A 12,500-nucleotide genomic window follows, 5' to 3' on the forward strand; every position below is an offset into this window, starting at 1 on the left:
CCATCCCCCAGTTCAGGATCGTGTGGATCTGCATCTTCTTCGGCCCAACGCTGCTCATCATCCTCGCCTACTGCCACATCTTCTTCCTGCTTAAGAACCGCAGTCTCTACCTGGTCAGCGCAGAACAACGCTCTCAGCTCAGGAAAAACATCAACGTAAGTATTCCTGTTGTTGTTATATTGGTTTATGTTATAGTTTTTTTGTTTTTAGTTGGGGTTTGTTTGTTTTGGGATTTGGTTCTTTCACGAAACTGTAAGGGGTTTGTGATCGTTTTAAAGAGAGTTCTAGGTATATCTAGTTTTTTATGGATAAACACGTGTCTTTAGAAATCAGTCAGGCATAATTCTAAAAAAAACATAATTTCCAATATACTTAGAAAAAATATTTGAAATTTACTTAATATCTTGATTAATGGTCGTCATTGTGATTTTTAGAAACAAGTTATAGTTCCACTAACAATATTAATAACAAATATCAGGACAACAATATCAATATATCCTCGTAAGTAAGCCTTTCCATCTTTCAAACCGCAATATGGGATAATCATGAGAAAAAATAAAAATATCCTTAAGAAACCACCTTTGTTCCAATCAAACCGATACCATTTCTACCTTATACTAGTTAAAACCCAAACATTAATCCAGGTCCTGTTATGCATACCCTACACAGCACGATATGGCAAACGCCCTCAGTTTCCTCATGCTGGAAGTTAGATCCAAGGTAAAAGCACAAGCACACACTCCTTTCCTTGTACTTGCTCAGGCCACTAGTGCTTGCGGCCTATTTAACAAGAGAGAAACGACCTCACGTATTTGAGACAGACGTGGGGGTAGGGAGCTCGCCTCAGCTGGACTCGGTCTCCCGTTCTTGTGACCTACCTGGGAGACTGAACAGCTGCGATCATTGATATTACTGTTGGTAGTGTTGTAGTTATAATAATTATTGTTATTATCACGATTATTATTATTATTGTTATTATTATTGTCATTATTATTATTATCGTTCTTATTACTATTATCATTATTGTTACTGTTTTTTATTATTATTATTATTATTATTATTATTACCATTATCATCATCATTATTATCATTATTGTTATTATTATTATTATTATTATTATTATTATCATCGTTGTTATTATTATTATTATTATCATTGTTGTTATTACTATCATCATAATAATTGTTATTATTATTATCATTATTATTATCACTCTTATAGTTATAATTTTATTATCATTATCACCATTATCATTACTTTATTTCGGCTTCTCCTTGGCTGATTCTGTGGCAAGTGCGAAAGACCACCCAGGCGCTGATAAACACTAGCATTTTCTGTTAAAGAGGAGAGACAGAGATAAAGAGAAAGAGAGAAAGAAACTGGGCTTTACTGCCTCTCATGTAGAATTGAATAAATAAATTTTTCCTTTACCAAGCTTTGCCACGTGATGGTGTGTTCTTAGGATGGACCCAAGAGAGGCGACAGACGCAAATTATCAGGCTATTTTGAGCCTGTGATGCTAATAATGCTATTATGTATCTGCTATTATGTATCCCTTCTTAACCTTTTACGAGTCAGTTATAGTGTTATACGAACGAAACATTTTAACCTGTTCTTATGAAATTGGGTATTAACATCTCTTTATTTTCCTACTTCTATTTTCGTTAATATTTCCATGTTTATTTTTCTCAAAGTGGAAAGTACGGCTACTTTTTAACAAGTCAAAATCCACGTTTGTCATTAAGTTTCAAGTCTAACATGCAAATACAGACAGAATAAAATGCCATCCTAAGAACACTGTGGTTTATTTTGTATCTAGTGCATGATGGTCACTACATCAATAGTGAAAATAAAATAGTGTATTGCATAAGTTTGAGTGCTGGCTAACTATCCACCTAAGACGGTTTAACATTAACCTAAAACAGCAGTATTAATCAGTGGTAGTATATCATTCGTAGTATGTCACTGGTATATATTAGTGAATATATCCGTGATAATATACTAGCGAGATTACAAATATGAAGGGTCAGGTGAGAAAAAATCCTTTTAATGTTCCAAAACTATTTCCAAGACGCGCCTCAGTTTCGCGTGATGAAAGAGGAAAACAGAAAATGAGACACTGAGAGGAAATGGAAAGAAATAAGAGTGGGGGAAGAAATAGGTAAAGAAAAGAATAGATAAATAGATAGGGAGATAGAAAGAGAGTAGGGGATTGGATAGGAGGAAAGAGAGAGAAATGGATAAATTGATAGACAGAGAGACATAGATATACATATAGGCAGAGACAGAAGGATAGAAATGATAGATAGATAGATAGAAGACTAATAGATATAGAAATAGACGGACAGATAGATAGATAGACACAGAGACAGCTAGACAAACAGACAAACATAGAGAGAAAAATATTAGAAAGATAGCTGGACAGACAAACAAACAGATAGACCGACCGATGAATAGATAAAATAGATAGACAGATAAAGAGAGGAGATATAGAAAGAGGAACAGATAGATAAACAGAGAGATAGACAGATATGGAAAGGGAATTACAGGAAGATGGAAAAAATAGACAGAGATAGAAGGGAGGAAAGAGAGGAAAGCAATTCGGGAAATATCTCAGCTTCTCTCGAGGACAAATCGCGTCGTGATTTGTCCTTCTCTCAATTTTCTGACGAGGAGGCTCCTGGTCCGTCCTCGCTCGTCGGGTGTCGCTCATTCGCGGCGGCTCCGTTGCTGGGGCGGAGGCTGGGCGCGCACGGACGAACGCACGTCCGCTGCTAGGTGAGGTGGTATGCATGCATATATATATATATATATATATATATATATATATATATATATATATATATATATATATATATATATATTAATATATATATTAACATATATATATAAATATATATATATATATATATATATATATATATATATATATATGCACAAAGTACGGACACACACACACACACACACACACATACACACACACACACACACACACACACACACACACACACACACACACACACACACGCGCGCGCGCGCGCGCGCGCGCACACACACACACACAGAAACAAACACACAGACATCCTGTCTCTCTGAACATACATTTCCTAAAGTTACTTCCACATCAACTAGAAGAAAATCCTGTTCCATAATTCTGCAATTAACTTTAGCTTTATTTTGAAATGGCCATATATTTTTTTGTCCTTCGTGAATCCGGTGTCGCTAAACTTTTAATGAAAAAGATTGCGCTTTCTGATTAATGTAATTCTTTTGGCAACATTTCTTCGTACAATGGTCATAAACACAGAGCTAATAATGCTTTTTAGAGTTATTTAAGAAAATAATGAACAATGATTGGAATTATAACGTGCAAGTTTGTTGGTACAGTGTTAAGAGACCGTAATACAGGTTTCTACGAAATACAAGATCATAACTTGGAATACACACACGCAGACACACACACACACACACACAAACACATACAAACACATACAAACACACACACACGCGCGCACACGCACACGCACACGCACCACACACACACACACACACACACACACACACACACACACACACACACACACACAAACACACACACACAAACAACACACACAAGCACATAAATGCAAGCACACACACACAACCACCATTTTGACCAAACATTTCCGGTCAGCCCCGCCCCCCCTCCTCCCTCGAAACCCAGCAAAACCCACCACGATTTTCCTATTACCCCATTCACCCCCACCCCTCTCTACCTCACCCCGCCCCCTTCACCATTCAACCCCGACTAAACCACGCCCCCTTTCGCGCAGACGGTGGCTACAACGGCACTCATCGTTGGCACCTTCGTCATGGGGTGGGTGCCAGCTATGGTCAAGTACGTGCTGGTGTGCCACAACTGCCCCGTGAGTAACCTCAGCTTCCTGACGCAGCTTGTCCTTGGGATCATCGTTAATAGTCTTTATACACTGAAGGTGAGTGCCACTATGGCTCGATAGTCATTTGGATTCACTTTTTATTTATCTATTATCTTTCATTCTATTTTGTTATTATCATTATTATTGTTATTATTATTGGCGATCATGGGTTTCCATGATTTTCTTGGCAATTTAGAGCGGTGGTTTGCCGTTGCCTTCCGCCCGGTGTTTTTATCGAGTCACCAACTCTATTTACCCGGGTCTGGGACCGGCATTGACCCGGGCTGGCCTACCCACCCAGTGGCCAGGTAGGCAAGTTCCTTGCCCAATAATAATAATTATTATTATCATCATTATCATTACTATATCATTATTATTATTATCATTATTTTTATATTATTATTATTATTATCATTATTATTATTATTATTATTATTATATTATTATTATTATTATTATTATTATTATTATTATTATTATTATTATTATTATTATTATTATTATTATTATTATTATTATTATTATCATTATTATTATTATTATTATTATTATTATTATTATTATTATTATTATTATTATTATTATTATTATATTACTATTATTATTATTATTAAATTATTACCTTGTGTACCTTATTCTTTTTTGTACGATTAGACCTTAGCAGCATCATATCACCAGCATCATCGCCTCATCTCCCCTTCAGGTATTCATCGACACTTTCATCTACGCCCTTCGCCTGCCAGACATCCGGAAGGCGCTGGTGACCATGTGGGAGGCGGCACGGAAATGCACGAGAGGAAGACCTGTCCCTGGCAACGACCACTCACGACTCTCCTCCTCAAGGACGACTTCTATACAGCTGTCTCTGAGCTCCTCGAGTCTCCACAGGTCGTACTTATGGGCGAATGTTGTGTTTGGGTGTTGGTTTGTATTCTGTGGGTTTGGAGATACTGTGGCCTATCTTGCTGAAGGAGGAATAAGAGATAAAGAGGCACGAGGATGAAATGTTTCACAATAAAGGATAAGTAACTGATGTGATTCTAAAGATGTCGTGGCGATAAAATAACTCTACGGTCCGTTCATTCTTCTTTTTTAAACCATCCACAGTGTGTGAAAATTAACAGCTTTATTTAAAAATGTCGGGCTATAGTATACTATAGTTTTGAGTTCATACCCCATATGCCTTTCTTTGTTAGGAATAATTTAGTTGTTATTGCAGTTTTACAACTTTGCAAAGTCATTATAGCAAATGACACCGTATCGTTTACACGATTTTTAAACGCCACGCTATTTTCTTATATGGGTGATGCAAAAGGAAACATATCGCTGGATTCATACTCAAAATAATATAAATATCAAAGACAGAATTGACAGGATAAACGTAACATTTGATAGAACGAAAGAAACATTATTATACCATCATGCCATTAGAATGATTTAAGAATCTATTTTTCATGCTGTGATCTGCACCCTTACCTTTTTGACTGGAGAGGAAAAATTCTGCACGTCGATAATCCTTTTAAGTATGGATTCTTACGCTGATCTATTCAAAGCTTATCAGTTAAAATTGCGCAACATATTTTCCGCTCCAATCTCCGTGACAGAAATGCCTTCATAACGCTAATGTTTACCAGAGCATGTTGAAAGCTTCATCAACTTATTAGTGAACTTTTAAACCTGATAACAGACTAAACACCTTATTGCATTAACCAATATAACAAAGGACTGATTGACAGTTTTAATCTTGTTTTGCCGTCTTTCATCGTAACAAATACGTCGATTATAATATAGAACTTTTGTCAGCCATAACTTTATACATAGAAAATGAAACACTGTCACAATAGAAATGAAATATAAAAGGGTTTCTTTTTATTTATTTTAATTTCATTTTGTCAATTGAGTTGGTAATACTATGTAGCAAAAATTATAGAATACGTGAAATAATTACCATTGCAGGTTGCCAGTTACTGTTAGGCGAAAAAAACACTAATATGACACGGCCTGCATACAGTGTTGCCAGCTCGCTTAAAAAAATTATAACTATAATAGCTGTTTTTACTCATATTTATTTATTCTTCCTTTGATTGCATTGAGTTAGTAAAGGAAAATTATTTTTTCATATTATCTATTTACCTATTTACTGATCTGCATTAGTTTTCAATATGCTATGCAGCTAAAGACGATAAATACTTGTGAGAAAGATTTAATCTCGGAATATTTAAAGTATATTCGCAAATCTTGCTAAATAATATATATATATATATATATATATATATATATATATATATATATATATATATATATATATATATATATATATATATATATATATATATATATATATAAATCGCTCCACTTTCATGTACAATTATTTGACCTCTTTCAAACCATTAATTACCTAACCTATCCTAACCCATACATCCGCCGTGGCTTCGCTTTAGGCTGAGGTCAACTCTGAGTCACGGGTCACCAGGCTCCCGTTCGGGGTCAAGGTCGCGCTCCGCCTCGCCCGCCCTGCATAACAACCAGAGTAAACGGTGAGGTCAGGCACTGGATGCAATGTGTCAAGCAACAAATGCCAGTCACACACACACACACACACACACACACACACACACACACACACACACACACACACACACACACACACACACACACACACACACATATATATGAGATAGATAAACATAAATAGACAGACAGACTGACTGACTGACTAACAGTTAGATAGATAGATTGGTTGGCAGATAAATACATAGATAGATAGACAGGCAGACATACAGATAGATAGATAGATACAGACATACATAAACAGACAAGTTGACAGGCAGACAGATAGATAGACAGATGAATAAATAGACAGGTAGACAGATAAATATATAGACAGGTAGGCAGATAAATAAATGGGTAGACAGATAGATAAATAGATAGTTAGTCAGATAGATAAATAAATAGATAGATAGATAAATAGATAGATAGACAGATAGATAAATAAATAACATCACAGATATAGCAAATCATCTACAAAAAGGAATCAAGGAATATGCTACCATTGTAGAAAGACTCCTTATGACTCGCTCCTCATGGCCTTCGACTTTCCTGAGACATTCATCGAAAGAGAAACTAGCAACGCTGTAATTTACGTCCGCCTTGCAACGCGACATCAACGGACTTCAGAATCAGCACAGAACATCCAAAATAAGCTTAGATAATGGTAAAAGACGTTATCATTCGAGCGTGTCGAGGAGATCACAGGAAGAGGAGTCTCCCAAGAAACGCGAACAATACTTCATGCAAGGATAATCGAGTCCCAAACAGGTGAAATACCTGTTGAGGAGTCCTCGCATCGCTAAGCAAGGAGCAGGGGGACCTAAAATAAGTTAAAGGGCGATGTTTAAGAAGTAATGAAGTGATTGGTCTGAGTCGTGCTAAGCTCCGTGTAAAGAGAATCAAGCCAAGATGGATCGGCAAACTTATGAAACCAGCGTCTTATTACTCGCATAGAAATTATTATATCACTCTCCGAACCCGATGTGGCATGCTGGCTTCAAAACAATGTTAATGGTTTTATAATTCCATTAAAAATGTGTATATATATAACTTACATACAATGGCGTCATAAGTACAAAGAAAAATATGAAGACATATATTGGGCGAGCGGAAACTATAAATCGTTATTTTTCCTGAAACACCGAGGAGGGATCCAAGGTAAAGAAGGCTTTCAGAACCAAGGAAGGGAAAGCTGCAGTCCCTACTTGAGACAGGGAACTGAACTCATAGGAGGCCTGAAAAGTGAACACCATCATTGGGTATAAAAAAACTATATGAATTATTGTTCTCGTCCAAAGTAACGATAAAATTAATTGGTGTGCCTGTGAAAATAGAAGAATTCTGGATGGCTACTCTGCATGGGACTGCCTGACTGATACGAAAAATATGAGAACGTTAAACATAACCGGTTCTCATGCTGCCAAAGTAAGCTTGTTTAGTAAGGATTATGGTTATGCTAACACTAATACTAATACTAACATTGCTTCTACTAAAATTACTAATGGTGGCAATTTACGATAATGACGACATAATGTTGATTGTTAACTGATTATTGCTGTGTTACATGTGATAAGGATAAGGTTTAGGATAGTGAAATAGTAAAAAGATCAACATTGATTATCAGTCCCTATAATTTTGATGTAAAACAATGATAATAACATCATTTGATGATAATGACAATATTAACTGTTAACAGCAGTGACGATAACAATGATAATGGTGATAATTCTTATAATGACCGACATAATGATGGTGCATTCATATTATGATAATGGGACTAATAATAACGAAATAGATAATGGTAACGATGCCATAAACACTAAATACATTAACAATAATACTGATAATACTAGCAGTGATATTTATGTTTCCGTATCTCTCTGTATCACACATAGGCACACGCAAGTATTTTTATATATAGTTATGAAAAATTGACTTCCAGGAAATTCGAATATTACTCAAAAATTGCTCAACGTGCATATTCCAGCATCATCGTGTCGAGAGAAAGGACAGATAGATTGGTAACGCTTTTGATGCTCTGTGTCCCTGTAGTAGCAAAATCGGGCGTTGGTGATATGTGGGTTAAGAGTCCACGGAAAGTATTTTCATTGAAAGTTGTAGTAAACTGCAATAAAAACGATAGAAAGATGATAAAAGGAATCAGTTGCTTGGAGTGCAATATGACGATCTTATTCCTTGTCGTCATAAACTTTTTAAACGAATCACAAATAATGACACAAAAAGGATAACACAACGACTTTTTGCGCACTGTTCCTTGTGACATGAAAAAAAAAGTTTTTTATTAACATGCAAACTGACCCCCAAGGATTCGCCGTGGCTTGACAACGACCTGGAAACACGACTTCAGAAAGAGACCTGTTAACTAGAGGACCTGGCGCTCGGGGTGTGAAGCTTCCATCTTTCGAAGCCCAAGCCGTCGCCACTTGTCTTCAGGTCTTCAGTTATCGTGTAGCGTTTCGGTCGCCGCTGTTTGTATTTCCTTTTATTTAGCCTTTTTTTATTTTTTATAATATATATTAATTTCTATAATTAAGGCTGCTATAATTACTACTATGTCTGGTATTATTTCTTTTATTGTAACTACTGCTTCTCTCTGTTATTCCTACTACTATAACTGATATTCCTGGTGTTATTCTGTCTACTATTTCTACTATTGTACAACTGCTATTAGTGCTACCTTTATTACTAGCACTGCATTTGCTGCTGATGACTACTATTATCGCTGTTAATACAACCTACCAACTGGACTCATGTAGACAATGTTTGGGATTTGTAGGATGCCTCAATAATTCATTTTTTCATTACTAACACCTGTAGTAAATTAAGCGACGTCAAATAACTGAATAAACGGTACAAAGGGACATATAGCTGACGTCTTGAGAATTTCTTTTGAACAGAGCCAGGGAAAACATGATACTCGTCATATACAATTAAGCATAAATATCTCGGAAACGTCATCTTCTAATCCAATAAAATACCCTTCCCTCCCACGCGACAACGTCCTCTTTGATTGCATATAAACGAACTCACACACATCAAATTCCTTTTCAAATGCACATCGATTGAATCCCCCGCACATTGGTGTCCTCTTTGAATGAATTTAAACTAAATCTCTTCAACACATCAATATAATCTTAATGTATTGATAGTACACCCAATTCACCCTCAACTCTTTGAATTGAGACGAAGACCCCTCAAACTAAAACCTCTATGAAAGCCATTTGGCCTAAATTTTGCACACACAGCCTCCCTTCCCAGCTAATTAGACGACCTAACAAAGGCAAAGAGTTAGAACCCCTCCTCTGTGCCCAGTCAGACACCTCCTCCCCCACCTCTTCCCTTCGGCTGACCTGCGTCTCCCCCTGCAGGATGGCCTCCCAGTCGCCCTTGACCGCCAGGAAGGGACCTCTGAACCTGGAGGTCGTCGCCTTCACTAATAGCGCCAACGACGAGCTCCGCCACCAGACGCTGGTGGAACAGCCCCTCGATCCCATCCTTGAGGACGACATCGACTACGTGTAACTCCGGAGCGGCGAGGAGGAGTGGCTCGCTCGAGGCATTGCGGGATCGGCGAGGGACGCGGCGAGGGAAGAAGGAAGAAGGAAGGTTGGGTTTGTAAGGAAGACGGATTGGGGGGAGGAAGGAATCCGATGAATTAGAAGTCAGTAAAGGGAGACTATTCGAGAGAGCAGGAATAGGATCATCATCTTCGTCACTCTGTATCATTTCATACACACACACACACACACATATATATATGTGTGTGTGTGTGTGTGTGTGTGTGTGTGTGTGTGTGTGTGTGTGTGTGTGTGTGTGTGTGTGTGTGTTTGTATGTGTATATATATATATATATATATATATATATATATATATATATATATATATATATATATATATATATATATATATATATATATACATATGTGGGCATGTGTGTATGTTTGAGTGTGTGTGTATAATATAAAGTATACCTTAAATAAGCATGGACATTTCCTAGTCTACATTTGATACAAGATATCAACATACTGTATTCCTAACGTATATTCGTACCTGTCAATTTTTCTTAAATAATAGTATAAGTAGAAGATCCCCGGGCAGAAAGGCTTATGGTTCCTAAATGCATATGTACCTTCTACAAAAATAAGTCCACTTGGTACACATATTCCAATAAGTCTAATAATATAAGTAGTTTTAGAAGTATTAAAGTGCAAAATATGATGTTCTCAATTGTTTATGCTTATTCTGCGGTAGACTATATGTGAACTTTACATAGAATTCGTCCATAGTCCTTAGCCATTGGTTCTCTAAAATGACTTAATGCAGAATCCTTTTTGGCACTGTTTTTAACCAAATATATGTCTGCTTCTCGATGAATCAATATCCAGGTTGGGCGTCATAAACTGGCCATTCGTTTGTATAGCGACAGTGCCAAATTTATGGCTGGCATTCATTTTTCCAAAGGTGTGCAGGTCATACAAGCTTTACAGTCACGCATGTCAAACGTCCTGCTCCTGTGGGCGTGCGTCATCGAGATTGTATGTATGATTTAAACGAATTCATGTCATTTTATAATGCAAAAGTTAAAATGTTATTCGTATTATACCGATCCCCTGTGGTAGAAACCCTGGGTTCTGGCTAATTAGATTTTCACTTGATAAGTGTTAAATATAACACACAACGATGTGTTTTATATATATATATATATATATATATATATATATATATATATATATATATATATATATATATGTATAAATTTATATGTCTTTTGTTTGCATGTAACAATGGCCATCCCTATATATACTGTATGCTAGAGCAGTCCCTACTTATATCGTACAAGATCTAGTATATATCATAACCTGCTTGGAAACAATCAACTTGAGAGAGGATTTGCACTAAGACTGGATAAGAACGCAGCGATGGAAGCTAATATCTGCCACGAAAAGCAGAGACCGAGAGTGAAAGTGTGTTTTCCTCTTCTTCCCTCCTGTCGTGTTGTGTTGAGACTGGCCAGACAAAGAGCTTTTGTGTATGAAAAAACTACATGGCCATTCCCTGCTTTGTCCTAACCATGACGAGGTGCCTTCTGTGTGGATATTGGATGTTGGATTAATCCTCTATCCAACTCGCATTGTAATCTAGAGATGAAGTGGATATAATATATACTGTATCATATATCCATCACGACCCATCTTTTTAACGTATGCGCTTTGTAATTATTAGAATTGTTATTAAGCCATTTGTCAACGAGAATATTTCTTAAGACTCGGGTGATGGCGATATATAAGCCTCTTTACCAGTGAATCTATAGGAGAGTATGTCATCGAATTCCAGTGATATCTTAGAGTATGTTATCGAATCCCAGTTAAACTTCACCTCTCGTCTCATTCCATTTACAGCGCATTCCTAACTTTTTCTTTCTCTCAACCCTTCTCTTTCTTCCTTTCCTCCCTTCTTCTACTTATCCCAATCACCCCCATTATCCCCATCATCCCCGTTATTACCCTACCGCCCCTATTATCCCAGGCTTCGTCACAGTGTATCCGCAATTCAGCTTTAATTGTGTGACTAACGTAATAGTCGACAGTGAGCTCCGTTCCAATGGCATTCACGTCGTGTACAATCGCCATTTCGTCATTTTCACAAATATGAAAAAAGACAATATATGTAGAATTTGTTAGGTTAGGTCCATTTTATGTATATAAAAAAATGTCTTGCTTAATGGATAATAATAAATCCTTATGTTCTCTTCGTGGTGGTTTTTATGATCCTTATATTGTCTGAGGGATCATCGATATAAAAGTCATTCATGAGTGCATAAATACAGACGCATCGAAAGAAGTATTAATAGCATTAAGCATGAAAAGGAAAATAAATCAAACTTTCACAAGGAAAATCAATTACATTAGCATAACAGAAGTAATGTGAACCGAATTTATCGAACATGAAAAAAAAAAAATCATGTAGCAGCTAGTAAGGCTAAACAACCCCTTACAACCCAGTCTGACAGC

The 12,500-nt window shown here is 36.7% G+C and overlaps 1 protein-coding gene across 1 annotated transcript in view; it reads left to right on the plus strand.

The window, feature by feature from the left end:
* LOC119577240 (adenosine receptor A1-like) overlaps positions 1 to 10,305 on the plus strand; it is a 93,483-nt gene extending 83,178 nt beyond the window's left edge. The window contains exons 6-10 of the mRNA XM_037924988.1: positions 12 to 155; positions 3,814 to 3,975; positions 4,622 to 4,806; positions 6,360 to 6,455; positions 9,858 to 10,305. Coding sequence (XP_037780916.1) covers positions 12 to 155; positions 3,814 to 3,975; positions 4,622 to 4,806; positions 6,360 to 6,455; positions 9,858 to 10,011 — 741 coding nt within the window. The 3' untranslated portion in view covers positions 10,012 to 10,305. The remainder of the gene's footprint in view (positions 1 to 11; positions 156 to 3,813; positions 3,976 to 4,621; positions 4,807 to 6,359; positions 6,456 to 9,857) is intronic.
* The last annotated feature ends 2,195 nt before the right edge of the window (positions 10,306 to 12,500 follow it).

This window comes from Penaeus monodon, chromosome 9 (assembly GCF_015228065.2).
Source record: "Penaeus monodon isolate SGIC_2016 chromosome 9, NSTDA_Pmon_1, whole genome shotgun sequence".
Lineage (NCBI taxonomy): Eukaryota > Metazoa > Arthropoda > Malacostraca > Decapoda > Penaeidae > Penaeus > Penaeus monodon.